This window comes from Mchenga conophoros, linkage group LG3 (genome assembly GCF_057382185.1).
Source record: "Mchenga conophoros isolate Kocher_MC1m ecotype Shallow Benthic linkage group LG3, M_conophoros_male_GT1.1, whole genome shotgun sequence".
Taxonomy (NCBI): domain Eukaryota; kingdom Metazoa; phylum Chordata; class Actinopteri; order Cichliformes; family Cichlidae; genus Mchenga; species Mchenga conophoros.
Genome location: NC_140528.1, coordinates 68378642 through 68403457, shown reverse-complemented (window position 1 = coordinate 68403457; position 24816 = coordinate 68378642). Strand labels below are relative to the sequence as shown.

At 42.1% G+C, this 24816-nt stretch overlaps 1 protein-coding gene across 1 annotated transcript; it reads right to left on the bottom strand.

Annotated features, from left to right (window-relative positions):
* Positions 1-1408: 1408 nt before the first annotated feature.
* Positions 1409-24595, bottom strand: dvl2 (dishevelled segment polarity protein 2). Its single transcript, XM_085266903.1, has 15 exons — positions 24054-24595; positions 18629-18698; positions 15281-15435; positions 10353-10462; positions 9999-10128; positions 9748-9838; positions 9588-9657; positions 9336-9475; positions 8783-8859; positions 7975-8042; positions 7755-7889; positions 7183-7314; positions 5047-5223; positions 4417-4641; positions 1409-3048 (listed from the first exon to the last, which is right to left on the bottom strand). The coding sequence occupies exons 1-15, from the start codon at positions 24212-24214 to the stop codon at positions 2486-2488; spliced, it is 2304 nt and encodes a 767-aa protein (XP_085123029.1). The 5' UTR covers positions 24215-24595; the 3' UTR covers positions 1409-2485.
* Positions 24596-24816: the final 221 nt, after the last annotated feature.

Sequence of the window (24816 nt, the reverse complement as noted above, 5' to 3'; positions counted from 1 at the left end):
ACAATTCCAATCTTCCTCCTTTATCAGGGCTTGGGACCGGCAAAACTGACCCGAAATAGGCACTCTTTATATATGTGTGTGTGTGTGTGTGTGTGTGTTTAAGTAGTTGCAAACCTTGTGGTCCACAAAAAGTAACAGAAAAACATATGTAACCATAACGTTTGTAACAAACTACATTAACAATCGAAATGGACAAAAAAAGAGACACACTAGAAGAAACAGTGACAATGTGAAAAATGATGGGAACTAGTCTGGTTCTAATGCAGGCTAATTGTTTTTTGTTTTTGTTTTTTTCAGACACCCCTCCACACGCACAGGCCGTGCTGGCTCACAGAAGGAGTGGGTCATCCTCGTTTTGGTTGAGAGCTTTTATGGCAGGATCAGCATCTGTAGCATTTGACTTAATGGAAGTTAGCATGCAGCTGATGTGCAGCTGCAAAACCTTATCAAGCAGCTGGTGTTCATAGGAAGCCCCACCAGACAGCTTCAGTCTATATATGAGATGTACAAGATGGAGTTAAGGCTCTCCAAGGACATCCGATTTCTAAGTTTGCAATGATGTGTTTTAGTGCATTGATTTATTTTAGACGGCGAGGTGCCCACGGCAGCACCCGCTGCTGTAAGAGCGATACGTGCTTTCACGTCAAAAAGTCGTCATAAGTCTCCAATAACACCAGGAAAAGTCGCCAGATTTGTCACTGGTCGCTTTTCAGAAAAAAAAAAAAAGTTGGCAACACTGACCGTGCACAACAGCGGTCTCCTGTGGACGTAAGAGGCAGAGCCTGCCTCAAACTAGGAGAAAATTTGACGTGGGCGGAGCGTCCGGGAGGGAAACGGAGGTGCTCTTGGGGACCGGGGCGTTCTTCTTCTACTACTTTTCGACAGTGTTGGAACATCGCATGAACGCCCCCTGCTGTCCGGTATGCATGGACAAACGTGTACGATGTGATCCATCAGCGTAAAGTAAGATTTACAAATGGTTATAGCAGTTTGTGTGTAATTCCAGCCCACACACACACACACAAGTACAAATCGGTCTGAACATTATTCTAGAAAAGTGTGTGGTCAACCAGCTAACATGTGTTAATGCACAATTGTATTTGATTTGTTGCTAAAATGTGCTACTTGATTGCTTTCTGTTAGTTGATTTGGATCTAACTGTATTATTAAAATAAATTCTAAAGACTTCTACCATAAAGCTTTCCCGTATCAACACCGGTTCTCTCGTATGATAATTTCTGTTTCTATTATCACATCTATTAAAAACATGATGCTAAGCTAAATTCAAATCCCACATACCTTAGAGTTTTTGCAGCATCTGTACTGCAGTCTGTCAATTTGATAAAGTTCACGGTCACAAACTTCATTCAAATCTTCACGTGTCTAGTTAAAATAAACAACTCTGAACCATAAGTATGTATCAAATTTATTCTCAAATACACAAGCAAAGGTGGCAATATGAAATCAAGCAATGTGACACTATAAATGTCAGCTTTCTGAAATGTTGACTCTTCATTTAGCACCTTAATAGTTAGTTGGGTTACACATGATTTATATAGTCACACATAGAAAAAGGAACGGGTGAATAATGCGAGTCAGTAACATAAAAATAAGCATGGAGAGCTGGGGCATTTGGATCACAGTTACTGAGGATATACACTGCATGTAGGTAAAAGTACCGCTGTGGACGTCTAGTGCCACGAGTACCATCGAGCCTCTACAGCCTGACACAAAAAAAAAAAAAAAAAAAAAACACCCCCACCCCGCATTCCTCACAACAAGAGTTATCTCATGACTAGGCCTAGACAGTGATTACTAAAAACAAGTTCTTCTGACATTTTTGGACCTTTCTTTCTTTTCACATTACAGTTTGCTGGTCTGTAGAGTTGCATATACACAGGAGTAATAGATATATACAGAGGGGCTCACTGTCAAACAATGCTGAAACAAAAGATGCTTGCTGTACCTGGAGTGTGAAAACGTAAATAATAATGGAAAGGCACTTGATTTGCTCCTGTGCAGCCAATGAATCTGGCCTGAGTGCCTGGCGCCCTCTAGTGCCAAACTGTGGTCTCAGTTGTTTCTGGATGGGCAGCTCAAGGGCAAGTGGCTGAACTGGAAGGGTCTTCCCATGATAAAATATTAAGTGAGTGTTTGAAGGAGTGTAATGATCAAATGCTAAATATTGTACAGTTTTCTGTAGGAGGGAAACAATAACCTCCTGGGTTAAGGCCTGAAAAATAAAAACAGGCTGCGCTCTGTAGTGGATTTGAAGAAGAGAAGCTAAACTTTCTACATAGATCAATTGAGATTTGTCCTATCGTCGTTCTTACTTTAAAACCCTGTTCGACCAAATTTAGTGTCAAGCGCCCCGACTCCAACAGGCACACACGAGTTCAATAAGCTACCATCAGATCCTCGTCCACACAAGTGGGAACACTAACTTCACATGAACGGACACCAAACACAAGGAAGAGAAAAAAAACTACATGACGTCCACGAAGAACTCGCTGGGGTTTCCCATGGCCAGGTGGAACGACTGCCGTGACGCAGTGAGCTCTGGGGGTACGGAACCCAGGTCACGAGTGGGCGGAGCACCAGGCGGTCCTCCAGGAGTGGAGGAAGGAGGTGGAGGTAACGCGGGGTGCATGGGAGCTGCCGCCATCGGCTGCGTGTGCTGAAGGCCGTGGGCGGTTGCCATGGCCGGGTGTGGATGCTGGGGTACCATCATCACCATCATGGGGTTGTACGGCAGGATTCCCGGCGGGTAGGGGGACATGTGGGGCGGTTGGGGTATGCGGTGATGATGCGAGCGTTGGGAGGAGGCGTGGCTGTGCTCGCTGGGGGCGGCTGAACCGTGGCCGCGCCTCAGACTGCTGCGCGTCGAGTACTCAGACTCGCTGCCGCTGCCGGAGCGCGAGTCGGCCCCGCCACCTTCTCCACCACCGCCGGACGGGGATTTCTCCCCTCCGCCCACAGTGCTACCAGGGCCTTTACTGCTGCGACGCCGCTCACCCTCGCTTCTCGTCGAGCCGCTGCTCCGGCTCCCTGCAGCAACACGGGAGAGAAAATACTGTTTGATAACAAGTCAAACAAATCTGAGCTCTGATGACACTGCTTAGCTGATTTACCAGTTTTACTAAAATTATTTACACTTTTCTGTGAAGTCTTTCTTGTGTAATTTCTTAGCATTTTCCACACAGCTGACTGCTGCCCCCCGGTGGAGGTGGGTTAGACCAACTTAGTTGCATGGATTGTGTGATGGCTCAGACAGAACAGTAAAGATGCACCTCAGGACACACATGGGACGAAGACACATTAGCAAACTTAAGCTGCCTTTGTCTACAGTTTTATTTATAGAAAAACTGAATTAAAAGTGTTCATAGGAGGTGGTTCATTTATGATATTACTTATTACTGTGATCTAAATTTACTACTCTTGCATTGAAGTTGTGTCCTAGCAGCAGGCGATGGAACCATTGGCCCTAACACTTTGCATATGACTGGGTACAGCCACCAGACTGTGCTGTTTATGCTTTTAAACAAAGATTTCAAGAAAATGCATCATTTTCTTTTGTATTTGATTAAAGTGAAGATTAACGATTGAGTGGGCTGAAGCATTCTAGTCTTTGGCAATGGCTGGTTGCAAACTCCTGTGTGCAGATGTCTTCAACCTTTAACTCTACATATGCAACTATCCTCTCTCCTTTGCACAACAGGAATTGCTGCTCATTTTGATTTTTCACTTTTTAATAGCCGAATTTTGAATCACAGATGCTACAGACGCTCTCCTGAGTCTCTGGTGTAGTGGTGAACACATTCATCTTACACGTGAAAGATAAAATGTGTCGTCTGAGACCAGGAGGAGGCAGAATCCCAGTCTAAGAGGTAGTGTACTTTAATTTGTGGAAATGCAGTGTTCTCATGCATGAAGGCACTTTTGGCTCACACAAAGGAGGTTTAGGCCAAAAGCAGTAAAATGTTTTATTAAAAGCCCGTCATTTACTCAGCTTCAGACATTTTTATTCATTAAATGGGCAGAAAATAATATAATGCAGACTTATTGCAGTTAGTGGACATGGATCAGGGATGTGCTGTCATCTTCAAATGACCCATCTGAGCCAAGGAAAATCCTGAAATGTTAGAAATTGAGCAATAGGCTCATATGTCCTGTTTTATTGTATTTTCTAATATTATATCCATGATTAATAGCCCTGTGTACAGTCATCAAGAGCCACAGGATATATTATACACAATGTCAGAGCACACTATGTAGCTCTGTCATGAAAAGCTAAACTTCTTGAGTAATATTTTGGAGTGGCCCTTCAAACAGGAAGAGTTTGCTCACAGCGGCCTCACCTACAGCATCTCACTCTAAAAATAAATACTGGATAAAAGAACATTTCTCTCCGCTTACCTTCGCTGTGTTGGCTGCCAGTGCTGCCCGGGGCGTAGCTGTAACTGGTAAGCTCGTGGTACGGAGGCGGCTGGCTGGAGAAGGGATGTGTTGGGTATGGCTGATAGGGGAAGGTGTGCATCATGGGCCACGGGGAAGCCCCAGGGAGCGGCAAGGGGGCCAGGGTGTCCTGGTCCGAGGCGCCGCTGGAACCGTCGTTGTCATTCAGAGACAGATTGGCCATATCTGTGTGGGAGACACGAGGGAGAGGGTGAATAATGGTGCAAAAATGTTCCTTCAAGATTTACAGCTAACAGAGAATAATTTTTAGGTTTGCATGATGAATGGCTTCAAATATCAACATCTGACGTGAAAAGATCTTTTCTTGCACCAAACCCGAAAAAAAGATGACTACATCTGAACCGTTGATATGGTGCAGCTGGTGGACAATGATTGGTCTTCTTTCCTGAGATTTCATTTTAGTGATGGCAGGACATTAAAGAATCCTTTGATAACTATGACGTCAAATGTCTAACCCCTTCTACAACCGGTGCGTCCACCAGTGCCCATGTGCAAAATGTGATTAAGGATAAAACTCAGCAGTCGGATGTGTTGCTCAGTGTTTGATGTCAGGGTTTTGCAGCCACTCACAGTTCTCACAGTCGCTCAAGTCTCCGAATACATAGTAGCACTGTTCGGAGAATGTGATCTTATTGACCGTGTGACGAATGAAGCCGGCCTTCAGCAGGTTGCTGGCGTACTTCCTGGCTTCACGGCGGTCCTGAAATCCCTCGATGTGGTGAAACAACCACTCAACTACGTCTGAACCTGATGAGGGGTGCAGAGAAATCATTCTAATCATCATTAAGAAACATTTTGTCCCATAGATGCCAGGTTTTTGTAATAAAATTCAATCATGAAATAAAGAGTTTTGACTGATCTTTTAAAAACAAACTAGCAAAACAAAAACACACACTAGGCTCAGTGCGTGCTCACATAAAAAGATTTGTTTCACACATGACTCTTTTTCTAAACATAATCCCAGTGAGAGCCCCTACTACAACCAGAAAACGTACTAAATGAAAATGATAATTAAAGAACATCTTATTATAATGAACATACCATACATATATCTGCATGGACCTTTTTCCCTCTCGTGCAAAACTTTGCACGAGCATACCTCAGTTATTAACATATGTTTTTTAAATAATCATAAATCCCAGTTCATGTTTCATGTTCATCCCCTGTGAATGCTTTTGTTTTAAGCGTCACGTTCGTCATGTGGCTTAACAGTCACTAAAATTTGCACCCATGATGGAATTTTGTTCAAATCACCAGTAAACACAGAAGGAAAAATTTGAAAAAGAGCGCCGCAGGCCGGTAAATATAACAGTAAAGCCCAACATTGTTACAAAAAAAGGGGACCTGAGATTAATGGTTCAGTGCGACGATTTATCGAGTCATGTAAACGGGAGCATTTCACCCACATTTGTGACTAAAAACAGACCCGCAATAGAAACATATTTAGGTGCAGAGTGTGAATAAAAAGTTTAACATTAGGTCACTGCTGCAGGGATGATGATGCTGGCACACTTTAATGTGGAGCCGGAGTCTGTTTACACACCGCGAGGAGCAAAGAGGCGGCGCCGTTATTAAACAGTAATTAAACAAGAAGGAGCAGTTGATCCATAATAACACAAAAACGTTTCTTATCTTATTACTCCATTAATCGATTGACTTGATAGATTACTTGATGTGTAAAATAATCAATAGGTAAATACAAATTTGAATTTTTCAGTTCAACTTGTCAATATGTGCGGAGGATTTTAGAATTCAGGTTATGTGTTAAGCCGTAGTTACCGCACTGATTGAACTAGATAAAGACACTAACTCATTAATGTTGTTTGTCTCCCTCTGGAGGCCACATCAATATGAAAACAACAGATGTTTTCATATCTGATGTTATGCCTGTAGACAGTTTGAGAAACAGCAGATTGAGTTTGAGAAAAAACATTGAACTTTAAATGCAGCACCATAACAGCTGCAGTGAAGAGCAACAAAAGCAACACCGCCATCAAATGTACCACACCACACAGCTGGCTGGGTGTGGTTACACATTTTATTCCTAATACACTTCCTTATATTTAACTTCCCCATGTCTGTAACCTCACTGCTTGCATTCTGTTTGAGAGTTTGTTTTAAAGTGAAGGGTTCCCAGTGCTGGATGCAGACCACTGAGTCATGTATTTATGTGGAGAAACTGAAACATCAACACCGCCGGGCTTACTTCTGGCTTACATCTAAAGTAGCCGAGTGGAAATCTAACCAGCGGATTATTTATAAATCAAATATCTTTAAGAGGAATTTAGCAGGAAAACGACAAGCTCAAAAACTAGCCAGGTGAAATGAACACCTCTGACTGAAAAAAAACCTGCCTGATGCCTGAGGTGTGCCTGTAAGCTGCTGTGTTAGAGTGCATTAAGAAGTTAGGGGGGAAAGTAATAAAATCAGAGACTGAATATAACACCAAATTTTCATTTCAAAAAGCACAAAGTAGACAAACACGTAGTAATTATCCCTTGTGATTCAGCTGCATGCGATTCCAATTTAACACATGTTTTCATTCAAAACAGGCATTCACGTTTGTACTTGAGGGGTTTTTCCTCCCACAAGTCACACGGTTTTAATTCTGTGAACATAATGCCTGCCCTGTAAAGTCCTGTGAGCCGCAAAAAGTTCATGGAACGAGTGTAGTCTCTCTTGCCTCGTTTCCACTTTTTGTCTTACCCAGGAAAGCGTTGGGAATGGTGATTTTAAGCCACATGCGGTCCCGGACTTCCAGACCCGACTCTGGTGAGGCCATGGCTTTGGCGACAGATGCCATGTCAGAGTGCAGTGATAAGTTAAAGTCATCAAAACCTGGAGAAGGATGAAGAATGGTTAAGGAAAAACCTCAGGAGGGAAAAACATGCAAGAAAGCATGACAGATGAAAACAGAACGGGGCCAAAAACAAGAAAGCAAGGAGTGGAACTTCAAAGAGATCAAAAGCAGGAAAGCAGCAGACGTCATTTATCACACAACAGCCGCGACAAAAGCAGAAAGACAGATGTGAAAGACGACTCCTGTGCCAGTGTCGGTGGGAGACAAAGACGGACACAGACTGAAGAAGGGGAAAGAGATACTTTAGAATAATGAACTGAATTCAGACTGAATATCACGAGTCTGGATATGAAACTAGACAACTAGACACGAAGGACAGTTTTATGAAAATAATACACAGCCATGAAAAGGCTGATATTACTAAAGGGGATATTATAAAGGAGCAAATATAGAGTAGGGTGAACGCAAAGACGCTTACGTTCAGTCTCGGTGACGGAGGACGAGGACGTGATGGTGCTGAGGGAGGAACTGCCTGGGTAGGGAGGGTAAGCCCCGGTCATGGCCACGGAGTGACTGACCCATGCTGCAGGGTCAATGGGTCGGACCGGCTCATCTGCAGGGTGAGGAAAACAATTAGGAAACAGTTACTGACACAAACATGGATCCGTGTGTTGTGTCTCAGGCAGAGCTGTACGTACTGCGAGGCAGAGTGAAGTAGCCCTGAGGAGACGGGTCCCAGCACTTTGCCACTGTGAGGATGATGGGCCTGGAAAAGAGTACGCAAACATCACGACTACGGTCAGATCACATCGTCCACGCTAATACTGGGGTGAAGATTTACCCGATACAAAAACGTCACATGGCAACAAGACAAGGCAGGGCATGTCTGAGAGTGAGAGCTGTGTGTCAGCCTCCAATGATCATTTATTAATAAAACAAAACAAAAAAAGACAGATACTTCTACAACCTCCCAAAGCACAGTACTTTGCAAAATATGCAAGAAAACTGAAGGTGGAGAGAACGAACACCTTTCACCACTTGAGGAAAAAACACAAGGCTACGAAGAAGGAGATACTAGCAGCGACGTGCGATTTAAACAAATCTCCACACAGCGTCACTGGAGCGCTCACTCGCTACACATCATAAGACAAGAAGAGCAAATGATGGATCAAAGTTACTGAAACAGGACTTTAAGAAGCTGGATTAAAGCCCAACCCAAGATATAACATCACAGAAGGACAAGAAGGAAAATCCCCTTTATTTACTTACACTTCTAAATGCTGCTGCCTTAATAAAACTGCAAGCATCAATAAAATGCTGTTCAGTAAACTTTTCCTATATTCTCAGAAATATCATTATTGCTTCTCTAAATATCATGATATAATTTTGAGACTATACCACCCATCCCTGATAACAACAAAAGCTTACTACCTGTTGACAAGACAAAACCTGAAAACATTTGATATATCATCTAAAAAGTCAGATGGAAAAAAAAAAACAACATACCCTGGCTTGTGTACAATCTCCCTCAGGACCCGCACTGCATCGTCGTTACTCATATTTTCAAAATTGATGTCATTCACCTAGGAGGAGAGGGGATAATGAGGCATAAGAAAAAGGTTTATTTAGACTCATAAGTGGAGATGAATTATTTATTGATGCTGATGATGAAGAATAACAACCAACTGTTTTGGTAGCTGATTAATCAAAGTCTTTTCAACAGAAAAATGTCAGTAATTTCCCAGTTCTAGCTTCTTGATCGGAACAAAAAAATAAAATAAAAACCAGTTGCATTCATACGCATAAATACTTCCTTTGTTTATGTTTAGAGAGAAACAGATGTGTTCATGTAGACAAGGAATGAATTACAACTGAAGTGAACAAGCACTGATCTGGACTGGATCACCCACTAGAAAAGCTCCTGAAATGAGACCCAGCAGATCTCAAAACCAAACAACCACACTGGTATTTCCTGGATAAACCAGCTGCAGTAATTTAAAAAACTAAATAAATCAAGACATCGTCATTTATATAGGAAAAAGCCATCATTCCTCCTCACCTGCAGCAGCATGTCACCAGGTTCAATGCGTCCATCAGCAGCCACAGCTCCTCCCTTCATGATGGAGCCAATGTAGATGCCTCCATCCCCCCTTTCGTTGCTCTGACCCACTATGCTGATACCCAGGAAGTTGTACTTTTCTGTACGGTTGAGAAATCACAATAATGTTAAGACAAGGTGAACATTAGGTAAGAAAAATGAATCTGAGATATAAGTTTAAAGGTTCATGAGGTGCATGAGGAGAGTACAGACCCATGTTTAGAGTGACGGTGATGATGTTCAGAGACATCGTGGAATCTGTAACACTGCTGAAGGAGGAGGCCTGGAGCAGGAAATGACAACATTACACTACAGACACTGACGTGACCAAAATATTTAATCTGTTTGCACAAAGTAAATCGTGCGCACACACCCTCTCCAGACGTGGGGGACGCTGTTTCCTCCGTCGACGATGTCGCTTAAGAAGCCTCGAAGCTGTGCTCTGCTCTGTGGCACTGCTGAACCTGTTCAACAAAAGGTGAAAGGTCAAGAGAGAGAAATATCTCATAAACCTTTAACAGGCTTGGTTCTTAAGGAGGTCAACACAAATTTAAGGGACAGCTTCTCTCGCATTAGCCTGTTCCATCACCTACTGGATACATGCGACATTTATCGCTTTCTCACCTGCTCATCGTGTCATCGTCCTCAGAGTCGCAGAAGCTGGTCGTTTCTAACTCGCTGCTCATCACCGTGCTAGAGCTCTCGTATCCTGCCAGGTGGCGCTCCAGACGACTCTGGCCGTTCATACGAGGGCCTGAGATGCCGCATGAGAGTCCCCAAAGACAACAGGAAAATAATCAACATGATTTTTCATGTTTGTGCAAGTCAGGGTTTCCCTATAGATCCCAAACATTCCTCACTCCTCAGCAACTCTCTGATTATATCAACTTGTATTGAGTGTCTGGGAGATATAGACGTGCCAAATCTTGATAGGAGGCAGTATTAAAAGGATTGTTTTCGTGTGCACGAGTGTCTCACCGTGTTGTTCCATGCTCTCTCTGTGCCGAGGCCTCTCTCTCCTGAAAGAAACTACAGACTCCGTTTCAGTCTGGTCGTCCAAAGTCTCCACGCTGCCTGTTGCATTGGGACTGTAAAAATAAGCACAATTACAGATGGAATTAGAGCACGACTGGATTTCAACACTGGATTTGCACTAATCAGTGTTTACAACATAAAAGGCATTTCTAACTACATACGTTTTTTATGTTATGCATTTTTGCAATTATAGTAGGCTAGAAAGTACATGCCCTTCCTTAATTTACCTGTTCTTTTAAAGCAGTATTGCCTGCTGCTGTATACGAATATCTATGCTTTATTTTTTCGTCCTAATTTCTAACAGCTTCCTCTGAATGAAAATGGGCTTAACTGAATCTGACACATAATACAAGTATTTATATTATTTATTAATTATCATACAAATAAATAAAGAAAATAAGTGCCAATTTGCTATTTAGAGAACTGTAATATTTTCAGGAGGACATTTGAACAGTCAAAAGAAAAGCCTGTCAGTGTTTCTGCTGGACAAACTTCAAAAGAGGCCTTTTTTCTAAATGATCTCATTGCCATCTTTGCAGACATTTTGCTGTTATCTCCCAAGAGACATCCTTATCAGTAATAAACTAGAATCAGCTGATATCAGTCCATTTCTTTAGTCAAACTCTAGACTATTCTTCAGTTAAACAGAACTACTCACTCTTTTCCTTATTTTCTGTCACATTTACAGAACATTTACATATTTATATCACGCTATTTAAAAACAACTTGGTAATTGTCCAAATAAGTGTCCTGAGAAGGACCAAGGCCCAGTATAGGCTCCTTAGATGCTGTCAGACTACTCTGTGAGTCTAAGAATACAAATATAGAGCTGAACACACGTACAACTGTTCCCTTTTAAACACCAAATCAACATTTTAATACATACTTTTAGCATTATGTGCTTAATGTTGCTTACATTAAAGTTGTCGGTCAGGTACGTGTCACTTTAATCAGGCCTTGGACATGACATCTGCTATGTATTACATTGTCTCTTATTGCAGTGAAGGCTATAGAACAGCACAATCTCTTTGCTGGTCCAATATTAGCACATTTTCCTACAATGATCAAAAAGTTTAAGACACATGAAGACACAAAGCACAGCATGGTCACTGTGCATTAGAGCTACTGTAATTTTATTGACATCACACAGTAAGCTTTTCATTTTTTTCTACCACTCACATGGATTTCTTCATTTTTGTAAGCTGTGTGTACATCAACACAACCACAATCAGACTGAATGATAATTAGTTTGCTTTTAAGATTCAGACCCACTGTCCACACTATAAAAACTTAAAAGCACAACTAACACTGGATTCATGAGACCCACAATTAAATGGCTGGTTGATTGTTTTTTAACATACAAAAAAAACAAAGAACTTTCCCCCAAAATCAGTTTCTCATAGCTTGGTGTTATATCTACACTGATAATACATCAGCATCCAGTACCCCGGACACCACCCAGTCATAAAAACAGCTGGTTAAACTGAACCTTTTCTTTGGTACCAGAGACCCTTTCATTTGAAGATTGTCACGTATGAGCAGTAAGGTGTCGGTCTAGCTCCAAACATATTATGGAAACAAATAACTAATTTACTTTTTCTTCTTTACTTCCTTACTAATGACTCGTGAAAAAGCAGTGTGCAGATATACTTGGTTTTTTATAAAGATAAAGGATGGACTATGGTTACAACTATAGTTTTCAGTAATGTTGGATTGGTCATATCAATATCAATATTAGATTACATGAAAGGCAGCAAACATCGATGTATATCTAAGCTGGTGACGCTGATTAGATTCACTCACTGAATTCTACCTTTTTGATTAGCTTTATACTGCCCAGGTGTTAGAAATCATCCCTACAGCTATTGAATCATCTGTTTATATCCTGTTGAGTTCAATTGGCTCGATCCACAAAGAGCAGTGAATATCAGAGTAGCAGTTCATCACAGCTGACCTATGATTTATGTACAATAATGCAAAGATCTACTGGATATCCCAATACAAAACAGTGTGCAACCACTTCTGATTTTTTGGCCCACACTGATACACATTTTTGCTACACCTGATCTTACAGCTTGCCCACCTGTGAAGTCCCACTTTAACCTTCTTCGTACATGTATGTACAAGCTGTACAATATGACATAATATAATACAAATAAATAATAAATAGTTATTTTGAAATTTATACTGGTTTTTTGCTTTTTTAAAAGCTGTCCTAATCACACACGTGTGTGCGCGCGCATGGATGTTTTTGTTTGTTTGTTTTAAAAAATGAAATGACTATATGTAAGATGAGATCTCATTCTTGCTCTAAAGACTTGTATTAGCTTGACAGTTTTTAAGCTTCATTCACTTCTTCGTTTTGCTTTTTCAGCTCAAAACTAATGTTTTTGGTAGCCTCTGTCTCAATGCAGGTTCTGGTAAACCCAGCGTTGAATACCTGCTCAGGAACTGACAGCAAACAAAGTGAGAAACCAGTTGGTTCACTGCGATTAGCAGATCTTTCCAAAACAGTGTTAAACAAGAATAATCACTAGGAAACTGTTTGTTGACACATTTGTCATATCAACTTAATGTGATGTTACAGTTTTCTGCAGTAACCCCAACTATCCAAACCAACTAGACCATATTTCACAACATTTCAAAGCACACTGGAAGTTCTTGAATATGGCAAAAACATACTCAAACTGTGTGAGGGAACACTTCAATCAGATCTGTCTACTCAGGGATTGAAAGCTTTTCCTTGTGTCAATAACAAGGGCGGTCCCAGCTAAGATCAGTTTCAAATGAGCTCACATATTCGTGCGTAAACCTGATACTCTGAGAGTGTGAGATATTCAGGTAAATATACAGTTTCTAATTAAAACTATAGGAGGAGCACAGGTGTGTGTTGCAAGTCTTCAAGTACAATGGGTGAAAAGTGGTGGATCATCCCAAAACTACATGAGATCAGCTTGTTAATGACCTGAAGACAGTTGGGATCACAGTCGCTAAGAACAACACTGGTAACACACTTGAGCACAATGCAATGAAATCCTGCAGCGCACACAACATCCATACATGCCACCCTTCCTGATTTTTCTGTGAGAATCCCGAATTTCAGTGTCATCCATCCATCCATTCGCTACCGCTTATCCTTTTCAGGGTCGCGGGGGGTGCTGGAGCCAATCCCAGCTGTCATAGGGCGAGAGGCGGAGTACTCCCTGGACAGGTCGCCAGTCTGTCGCAGGGCTAACACACAAGGACAGACAACCATTCATACTCACATTCACTCGCACATTCACACCTAGTGGCAATTTGGATTATCCAATTAACCTATCCCCACAAACTGCATGTCTTTCAGAATTTCAGTGCCCCTGCCGAAAATCTCCCGATTTTCCACCCGGACAACAAAATTTAAAAACCATACCCCAGATAGGCCCAGGCAATTCCAGTTTCCAACAATGGCTACTACTACTGCAGTTACTTAGTTTTAATACTACTCTAATTATTCTTTCTGGGTCACAAAATAAACTTTCAACATATTTTCAGGCGAGAATGTAGCTGTGTAAACTTGAGCTGACGAGAACAGCAAACTCCCGGCACATCGTTTATAAACCCCCGCGGTCTTTCACTACTCAGGATAAACATGATATATAAGTCACTTAAATAACTTAAACATGTTATTGTTTGGCTTTTTCAGTGTTTTATTTGTTCGTGAGTAAATCGGTTTGGCTGAGATTAAAATTATTAGATTAGATTAAACAAAACTTTATTAATCTCTCGGGAGGGTTCCTCCGGCGGTTTTCACACAGCTGAATAAACGTCAGACAGAAAACTGATTAAACTGAAGTGTGAGATGGTCGAAAATGTACGCCAGCGTCCGGTTATATTTTAGATAGCAAGGAGCAGACGGCAGAGTTTCACTCCACCGAGAGAGCTCGTGACGTAGTTCTGAAGGCTAGACCGTCCAATTTCACGGTCGCTCATTTCCGGTCAACCCGACCCACTTAGACCACGAAGGCCGGGTCCTCAGGTGGACCCAGCCTCTGAATTTGGACACCTCCGCTGTTTCCAGCCGGACAATAATAACAGTGACATTTAACTTATTTTATCCGATAAATAAACACTGTAAAATTCAAATCTAGCTCTTTGACATCATCTCAACCAACTGTGTTTGAAAGGAGGAAAATGCTGAGCACATCCCTGCAGTTCAGGAGTTGGAACCATTATTGGGGCTGTTTTTCTGCTAAGGGGACAGGATGACTTCACTGCATCGAGGATGTCAATGAACAAGACATGTAATATACAATCACGGACGAGAACCTCCTTCTCTCAGCCAGAACGCCGAAAACGGGTCATGGATGGATGTTCTAGCATGACCAAAAAAATCACCAAGGCAACAAAGGAGCAGCTACAGATGAAGCAGGAAATCATGAAGTGGCCTAGCCAGTCTTCAAACCTCAGACTTATACAAACTCTGTGGAGGAAGCTGAAGTTTTGAGCTGCCATGGGGCAGCTAAGAAAGGATTTAAAGATTTGTGCAAACCTGGTGACCAACTACAAGAAACATCTTACAGCTGTGCTTGCTAACAAGAGTTTCTCCACCAAGTACTAAGTTTTACTTGTTGATCAAATACTAATTTCATGACAGTGACATGCAAATCAGTTTAAAACTTTTATGCAGTGTTTTTTTCAGGATTGTTCGCTGATGTTACCTTAAACTACCTTAAAATTTGAAACTGTTCATTTCCTGATAAGTGAGCAAGCTTGCAAACTTCAGCAGGGGATCAAATAATCATTTCCCTCACTTTAAATACACAGTAAATGATTCGTGATTCACGTGTGTGTGTGTGTGTGTGTGTGTGTGTGTGTGTGTGTGTGTTGCTTACTGGAAAGATGGTGGTCTGGAGTCCCCGATGCCCCCGGTCCTCTCTGCAGGTGGGGGAGGAAGGGGTGGCGGAGGGGGCAAAGGCTGGGTAGTTGTTTCCACAGGGGGGACCACTGCCACTGGAGGCTCTGCTGCTGGAGTGTCTGAAGATACCAACTGATATATAAAAGGAAGCAAAATAAAAGATTTAGAGACAACACAAAAAAATAATAAAGAGAGGAAAGAATCTGAGGTAAAGGTCGAGGGGAGCAGGATGGAAAGTATTAGGAAAAAAGTAGGCAAGTATGTGGAGTGGTGAGAAACTGGCACAAAGTAAGAGAGGGCAGAGAGACGAGAGGGTGAAAAAAAAGAAGAGGAATGAAAGGACGAGAAGGAAGGAGGTGGAGGGCAGAGGGAGGAAAAACGGGTACTATGTCAATTACTTTCACATACAAACACTGTACTCTTTTCAGACGAAGGTCTCAAGGGCAAACTGAAACGCTATCCTACACTTAACCTGTCTCTCTTCATTATACAACAAAAGTGTCCACACACACACATACAAGGGGAGAGAGAGGTATCACACATCAACAATTAGGATGAATGGCATATAGCTTCCAATTACATGGACCATAGAAACACAGAGAGCGGAGTCCAGGCCTTCTTACATCACTGCAGAGCCCACACATAACGTTTCTTATTATAAACTTCATATGAGCTCCAGAGTTTGGGAAGTTTGGTGCATTCAGTGACTTCATATAAACATGCTTTGTATTTCCTGTCAAAATAACTCAACCAAATGTCCACAAGCATGTGCACAGAGACGTTCGCCCACTTTATCCAGTCACTCCCTGCTTTTTGCTCTCCATTAATGGCTACGTAACTGTGAAACACTCATCTTCTGGGATCCCTTCATCCATCTCTCTGTGCAGATCGCATATCAGTCCCTCTGGTGTCTGAGCTTTGTTCTCCCTCTCTTTGAGTTCTTATGCACTTAACAGATGCTCCAGCCCCTGTCCTTCTTATCTGGGCCAAGTCTCAGTGTTTTGTCTCCTTTTAAATGCAACCCGCAGGGTGGAGTACAACAACTGGGTCTTCTACAAGAGAAATGGAAAGTATGAAAGCTGTACCTGGCAACTCGCTGTGCTATAACTGCTAACAAGCCACGCTGCGTGCAGCTCGGCTCGAGTATCAGTTAACACAATCAGAGAAACATTTGCTTCCTTTGTGAATTTGTTTGGCAAACTTAAAAACGCCTTTTCTATCTCGATATGCTCATTTAAATGTTTGCATATGTTAAATTCCGTGCGGCTACAGAATTTCAACTTGACTTTCTCGCCTAATACTATTCTATGTGTTTGCACATGGCCAAGTCATGCATTGCTGCATGTAAACAACTGTGATGCATGCTTTCCTGCTAGTATCGCCTTCTAAATCGGGGGTCCAGTTGTTCCAAAATAGCTCAGCTTGACAATGCAGTCACATTGTAGGATATCAATGTGTAGACAGAGTGAAAATTTTAATGTTGCTGGTCAACATTTTAGCTGCGAGTTGACTAAAAAAAAATTTAAGACACATTTAAAATGAATTTAAGACCATTTAAAACTTTTAAGGTTGTTTATTAGCAAATACGTATTTAAGATAAAAGCTTTATAAGGACTTGCAGCCACCCCGGCCAGATTTGACAATTACCTGGCAAAGAAAATAATGAACTATCTTTTTAATGAGAGCCAGTTTAATATAGCATCTTGTTTATAGTATTGAGTTTTTGCTGACATTGATGTAAATGCGTAAATTTAATAATAGGCATTTAGTTTGTGCTTTGACAATAAGGACCTCCAAGTCTGAGGTCACAGTTCTCAGCTGGAAAGGGGTGGGATGCCCCAAGTGGGGTAATTTAAAGGGTCACTGAGGTGTGAGTGGAGCATGAGACTGGTATACTGGTGTGGTGTCAGCAGTGATGCTATATCAGTCTGTTGTGGTGAAGTAAGAGTTAGCTTGAAAGCAAAGCCGCTGCTCTACCAGTCGATCTACGTTCCTACTCTGACCTACGGCCCTAAGCTGTGGGTATCCACTGAAACTACGAGATGGCAGATACAAGGAGAAGGAAGTGAGCTTCCTCCAAAGGGTGGCTTGGCCCAGCCTTAAAGATAGACTGTGGAGTTGGTAGTTAAGGAGGCGCTCAAACTGCAGCTGCTAATGCTCCACACAAAAAGGACCCAGTTGAGATTGTTCAGGCATCTGACTAGGATGCCTCCTGGATGCTTCTTGGTGAAGTGTTTTGGGCATGTGTTAGTGGGAGCAGGCCCCGGATTAGACCCAGGCCTGAAACTGCCTGCGTTGTCCCCCTTGAAAGAGCTAGAATAAACGTCAGGGAGACAGGGAAGTCTAGACATTTCAGCTTAGACTACTGTCCCACAACCTGGACCCAGATAAGAGGCAGAAGGTGGATGGATGGAAATTTTGTAAACTTTCAATTTACACAAATAGCAGAGGAAACAACACAAAAACACCTATGAATATAAAGCAGATAAGAGCTTTATCTCTACTGCCCTCGGTGTTAAAACACATAACGGGGTAAAACAAATGGTACAAAAAGGACCCCTCTCAAGCTGAATGGAAGCATAACTATGATATGGAAAATATTTGTAGGGACCCTCTCTCAGAAAAATGGAAAAAGTGCATCAGCCTTACTGCAAACATGGACATCATGTCTGTCTCCAGGTTAAAATGTGCACGCTTTCATTTGACAAATCTCTTTTAAATGTTTAAAAGGGAAATGTCATGCAAAGAAACAGTCGGTTCAAGGCGCTCAGTGTAAGAAAATTCTCAAGTGACAAAAGATTTATTGAAGTCTGAGAGTAACAGTCTAGCAAAACTACCAGTGACTCAGACTGTTGATAAAGCTCCAAGAACAATTTTCCCATACTTCTGCTGAATCTGCTCCCTCCTGTTTTACCTGGGTGGACAGTTACTCTGGTTCAGTTTTTTTCCTGTTCCAAGTTTCCAAACGTTTCACCAAAGAGCAAGCCAGGACCAGATGTGCAAACTCTCTGATGACATATAATTGTGCAAAGTTAATGGCTAAAAATCTGAAATCTAATTACTTCATTTTACTGCTGCTGGTTAGACAAGACTGTTGGTCTGAGGGAGGTCTGAAGGAAGACACAGGAAAAAGAAGAGGTGGTTTTTGCAAACACCCTCTGGCTAAACATGATGTAGGCTTATTCTTGAGATTAAAGTTAAGTCTTGACATTTTCAGACAAGCCTCAAGAGGAAATGATGGAAAAAGAAAGGTTAGCAGGGAAATGTGTATAGCTTCCACTCCTGCTTTAAAAAGAAAATAAACAGCAAGTTTATCATCTCTTACCCATGACACCACTCTGCCGTTGAAACATGGCAACTTGGCACTGTCGTCTGAAATCTCTTCCTTCACCACCCTGAAGAACAGAGACACACAGGGAGGTTCAGTAGGTTTGAACGGTTCTGGTTTTCTGACATCATGATAAGTGTGATCTGTATGGTACACTGCAGTGGAGAAAAGAGGGCTGAAAACGACATTAAGTCATAGATGGAAAAAGTGAAAGTGCGGAGGGGAATTAAACAGTTTACATTACCGACACATTACATGAAATATATGAGCCCGTGACAACAACACAGCTGCACCAAATCAAAGTGCCAGGGTTAACTCAAAACCCATCTGGGTAAATCATCAGCTTACAGCCACATCAATGCAGCTGCAGTCGATCACACTCATATTAAAACTGATTTCACTGAAAAACTGGACGGCTGGGAGGAGGATCGCATTCGGCCAAACCTGAGGAACATTTTCTAATGAAACAAAAAGGATAATGAGTTTAAAGGCTTTTGTTTTGTGTTTTTGGTGGGTGGCTACATAGGCCAGTCAGATTACTTGCTATGAAGAGTAAAGGCAATAGAGATAAGAAGGGGTTCAACTCATGGTTGAACAGAACCTCTCTGGGAGGTACAAAAAATTCCTTTATATAAGAAAAACTTGGTTTAAGGATAAAATAATTTGCATGTTTTTGATTATAATAGGGAATTGATTGTATAACACATCCAAGTATCTCACCAACACTACCAAACTAGGGGCTGGCAAAAAACACCCCTGAAGTGTGACGACAGCAGAAGAAAGAAACTAGTGTGACCCAGTCGAGAGTCTCAAAAATATCTCTGAAATGAAATGAAACGAAACAAGGGCACAGAAATTGTATTAAAAATGTTTTGGATTCAGTCAGCAGAGGTAGAGGAAACCTTGCCTAGGACTGGCTTTTTTAGCATTTGTAGTCACACACCAGGGCTTATCTAATTGTTGGGGTTCTCTCTGTAACAATGTACCATCTTAATCCTGCAATAACCCTGCAAGTATCTTTGAGCGACTGCTGTTGTGAACTGGGACTATATAACTAAACCTGAACTGAATTATACTGGCTCCTTACTGAATAGGCTATTAGGGGAGGATGATCTTTACAGTAAAGCTGATGAGCCTCTGTTACTTCCTCTGGCACAAATCCATCACCTTTCTTGTTCTTTCGGACTATTGTATTAACAAAATTGCACTTATTCTTAAAGTGCGAATGCGACTTCCACAGTGTTGGCGTGGTGTCATTTTGCTAATATCTTAGTTGTACACAAAGGAGAGCCAAAACAGTCAGTCTCCTTCCTGCCCTCAGATTCCTTGAATGTATATCAAGTTGATCTAAATGTAATGTAGCAGTATTGTAAGAGGTTTAAATGAATATTAAAGCAACATTTAACTAATTTAGCTTCAGTTAGCCCCCATTAAAAGTAAACTCCACACCAGTATAAGTACAAGCTTATCACTGGGATCCTGCTTCTAATCTTATTTCCAAAATACCACCCAAGTCATGGAGCCATGAATCAGCACACTAACAACAAACATCACAAAACTGCTTCACAGACACTGTGGAATTTCTTCTTTTACCACAATGAGCTAAAACACATTGAGCCTACTTGTGAATTACACAACCCGGTCAACTAAATCTGCATGCAAAGCCATTACAGATAACAGCAGCTACTTAACATTAATAGCCAACATGGTCTAAATTCTTTAAAGACAACACATCCGTCTGGCAGTTTTCCCCTCCTCCATCTAAGACTTCCATGTTTACAGAGAGGCAAACATTTGGCTTCAGCTACAGTAGTTCCAAGAGACCGAGCTGGGCGTAAGTGCTACATAGAGGACACTTGGCTGTTCAAGCGTCTCCAAAAGTCTCCTTTTTCCAGCTTCACATGCCAGCGTACCTCCTCTTAAGTGTGTGAGACTTGGTCAGGTTCCACTGGGCTTTTGTAAGCAGCTGTTGAGAGCTGGTTTTGTGGGTGCATGCTAGCATACAGCCGGATTGTAGTGGGCACTATTGAGGATCTGCTGCAGGTTTTGAGAGCCCTGTCTATGTGGCTACTGATGTAGCTAACAATATTTTTTCTTCCTATCCATTACGCTTTTTCAGCACAAATCTGCACCTAGACGGCAGATGGACAGATGCACAAATTGTCTGCAGAGAGTAAGATTGTCGTCATTCCTCTGTCCCCCAAACAAACAAGAGACCACAGTCGAAAGTCATTTCACTCACATACTGAAATGCCTCGAATACAATGCATAAACAACTCTGAAATATGCAGAGTCCTGTTGGATTAACTTAAACTTTTCCCTGCCGACTACCATTCTTCAAGTCCCTTGCTACCCTTAAATTCCTCACTCTCAACACGGCATTGCTGTTCTAACAATTAATCTTACTCAAACAGCTCCCTGATCCCTTCTCAGCGCACATGTATACAGCAGAATATCCAGTGACTCTAAGTGAACACCACCCTGTTCCTTCTCTCCCTTTCTTCTCCCCATAGACACCCCAGACACCCAGCAAATGGCCCCTGTCCAGGTCCAGGTTCCTAGCACCAGCCCTGGCCTGCTCTGCCACACACACAGATCTCCTCGACAGCTGGCCTCAACCCAGGACAAATGAAAACACACACTCCTCTCCTGGTTAAGAGAGAGCAGGGGGAAGAGAGGGGGAGAAAAAGTCCCTGCTTTGATTGGACAGCTGACTCAGAGCTATGTTTGAAATTTTTCATCTGAACTCAGTTGGAGATATTCAAATGAGAGAGCATGATGCCAGACAGTGCAATTTAACTTAAAGACAGGCCATACAGTCTTTGAGAGTTTCCAGAGGGTGGCTTGTTTGAGATGTTTAACATTTAGTACTCACACACAAGCACACGGGGTCTAAACATAATCATGTGTTACCCAGTTACACAGGGACAAGCTCTTAATCTGACAGTTAACTTACAAAGTCTAGTAAAGGTAACATAATAAACCGACACGCTGATTGAAAAGCTCGCCAATTATCTTACTGTGCACATGACAGCTGCACACACACACGCACTCTTTGGGACATTAGACTAAAACTAATACAACAGACCTCCAAAAAGTCTGGAAAGTTTCCTTTTTGTTAAAGTTTCAAACTTCATGTTGGTAGCGTCAGTTTGTGGTGCTTTTGAAAGGAAATTCAATAGAAAATAAACAGTCAGTGAGCAGAGTATCAAGTAACATGTTTTCTTCATGTTACATGTAATAAACAGTAAGTGATTATATTAGTATATATATATGGAAGATATTTGAAAGCATCACCTTAATGGTGAAGTCTCTTTTTCTTGTATTTATTTGACCTATTTAATTGATTTTTAGTTCAATCTTGTGTATTTTTATCATTTAGTTCCAATGTACACCACTTTGTGTTCGTTTTAGTTCTTTTAAACTGTTTTATAAAAAAAAAAAGAAAGATGCTATAGTATGGTATGCTTAGGTGATGGATCCCAAATCCTAAATATGGGTTTCAAATACGTAGGCCAAACATGGCCATCATTGTGTTCATACTAGTCTAAAAACCTATGCCATAACCTGCCACACATCTCCCTAGAAATGTAAGTACACATCGTCGTCTGTGCAGCTCCTACGGGTATAAATGCAGACTACAGTGTTTGGCACTTGCTTGGGCTCTACATTACTAGATTTGCTGCAGAAGCAGAATTCAGACTTTTAAATCTGAGCTCACTCATACAACAGCAGGTTGCCAAACACAAGAAAGCCCCACCATAATGCTGTGTTAGAGATTTGTATGAAAGTCCAGATATCCAAGTTCTCAGCTGGAATGTTTAACTGGAACGTACCCCTCAACTTGAATTTCCTACTTAGAAAAACGAAGCAGTCCCATAAACCCCGAGGTTACTATCCAAAATGGTACTGGTAATGGTAAAGAGTATAAAAACTACAACTTCTGTGCATTTGTGATTCACTGAATAAGCCATACGCAGAGCACAGGCCAGGCTCCAGCCACGAATGTGCTGCAGCGTTGTTTTTAAGTGCAGAAAAACAAACACTATACTGCATTACTAGTGCTACACCACTGGCTCTACCTTAATCAAAAGCAAAACAAATCCTGTTTTTCCTCACTTTTACAACGTTCCCACTAAACACTCTAATTCTGGAGTGACATCACTTTGTTCACTTCTATGCAAGCAGACTTATTTTCACAACCAGAAGAGTCGCCCCCTACTGTTTATTACAAGGTACTTCCACATTAGCTTCACTTTTCAGAATTGAAAATCATGCCCATCCATCCCAAAACTATCCATCTTTTATATACTGTCCAGGCTCAACGCTATGATGTAAACAGCTCGACTACATTAGGTAAACTGCAACTTCCAATCTTTATTTATTTATTTTTATTTTTTTTTGGGGGGGGGGGGGGGGGGGGGGGTTACAGGCACTGGTTAGACCAGATGTACAGTATTTTTAAACAGATCTGATATTGATGTTGCTTCTGTTGACAGCTAATAGTGGCCCACCAGCTTTGTCAAAGCCCAGTGAAAAGCCAAAAAATCCACCTCATCTCCGGGTTGATATTAGGGCTGGCTTGGCACAGGCTCCCTGGTGCCATCCAAACGGAGTAAAAGAGGCAAATAGCCCAGACCAAATCTTCATCCAAGACTACAATGTATTTAACAGAAACCCTAAGGGTCTCTCGCTGTGTGAATAAACCACAAACATGCATTCCTCTGCGCGAAAACACACAGCAAGATTGAATTGATAGAGGCGAGGAGACGGCTCTTTCTAAGGAAGTTTAGGTTTTGTGTGTGTGGAATTGGGGGAATGAACGGATGGCTGGGAGGCCATAGTGTTAAAGAGGGGAGACAAAACCCGAAAGAAAGAAAAGGCGAGGATTTCAGCAGATGATGGACTGAAGGAGGGAGGGAGGCATGAGGATTAGGGCAAAGAAAAGCAGCAGGGGCAGGGAATGCCTCCCATTGTAATGATGATGTTTTCTGAGAAAAGTCCCAGCCGACACAGCTACCTCTGGTATTTGAATATTCATCACCACTCATTACAACTTTCTGATTAAGGCCGGGCTTGGGGGACTGGGGTCCAGACAGGCTGGCTTCATGCATGTTCACCCTCCCTCGAACCATAAGTTACCCCCAGCGACAAATATACCACAACTGCTCACAAGATGGGATAGAGTGGTTTTAGAGATACAAACAGCATTTTCTCCCACAACTATGTACGCACGTTAGCTCTGGGAAGTCACTCCTCCGATCAGAAAATCCAAGCACAACAAAAGGGGGGCTGCTTTCCAAAATTTCTGTGCCTACATTCACGTTTGCATGATGGATCTCCTTATTTTGCATGCAAAGCTCACAGCTCTCCTTCTACTAGAGACAGAGAGAGGGGAAGGAAAGAAATCACTGGAGCTCACCCGAAGTCTTGGTCCATAGACTTGAAGAAGAACTTGTAGTTTGGCTTGTTCAGGACCTGTTTAAAATCCAGCAAAGTGATATTTTCGGCAGCGATGGGAATCTTCACCAAATACGGCGTCTCCTCCTCGTCGATATGATAAATTATTTTGGTTTCCGCCATCTCTACGTTTGCGGTTTCTTTTTTCTTCTTCTTTTCCTGCCGACCTGGAAGTTTCCGAAAGAAATACACACACCGTGAGGCGAGGTAGCGATAACTTTGTGGGGCAGTTAGCTGGCGGCGGAGCTAGCTTAGGTGGCTAACGAGACGGCAGAGGTGAAACGATGAGGGCCACCGAGATTTTCGGTCCGAGCCGGAGGACGTAGGGAGGAAAAACCCTGCTCGAAGCTCGACTTCCCTGGAGTAAAAACTCGCATTCCCACTGTTACCGAGAGGCGAGGGAAAAAATACGGGGAAGCTACATTCACACGACCTAACTCCCAACAACTTTTCCCCCAACAAAAACATACAGGGGAGGGGGGGTCTGAAAACTTTTCACCACTTGTTGCGAGCCAACGCGGCGTGTGACGTAAAGACGTACCCCCTTCTTTTCTTTTTTTTACGTACCCTTCCGAACCAGACACCCCCCCCCCCCCCCCCCCCCCCCCGACCTTGTAGTATTAGTATTCTTACATACATAAATAAAGCGTCTCTAATGGTATTTTATACTATATATTCACAGCCTGTTCACGTTCATATATTTTTCTGAATATTTCTTTTAATAC

What these genes read in the sequence shown, in the direction of transcription:
- dvl2 (XM_085266903.1), bottom strand. Translation starts at nt 24,214, where the DNA reads ATGGCGGAAACCAAAATAATTTATCATATCGACGAGGAGGAGACGCCG. An exon ending in GAGATTGTACACAAGCCAGG is followed by an intron (nt 8,043 to 8,782) that starts GTATGTTGTTTT and finishes ACTCTTTTCCAG; the next exon opens with GCCCATCATCCTCACAGTGG. An exon ending in TGGCAGCCAACACAGCGAAG is followed by an intron (nt 3,049 to 4,416) that starts GTAAGCGGAGAG and finishes GTGTTGCTGCAG; the next exon opens with GGAGCCGGAGCAGCGGCTCG.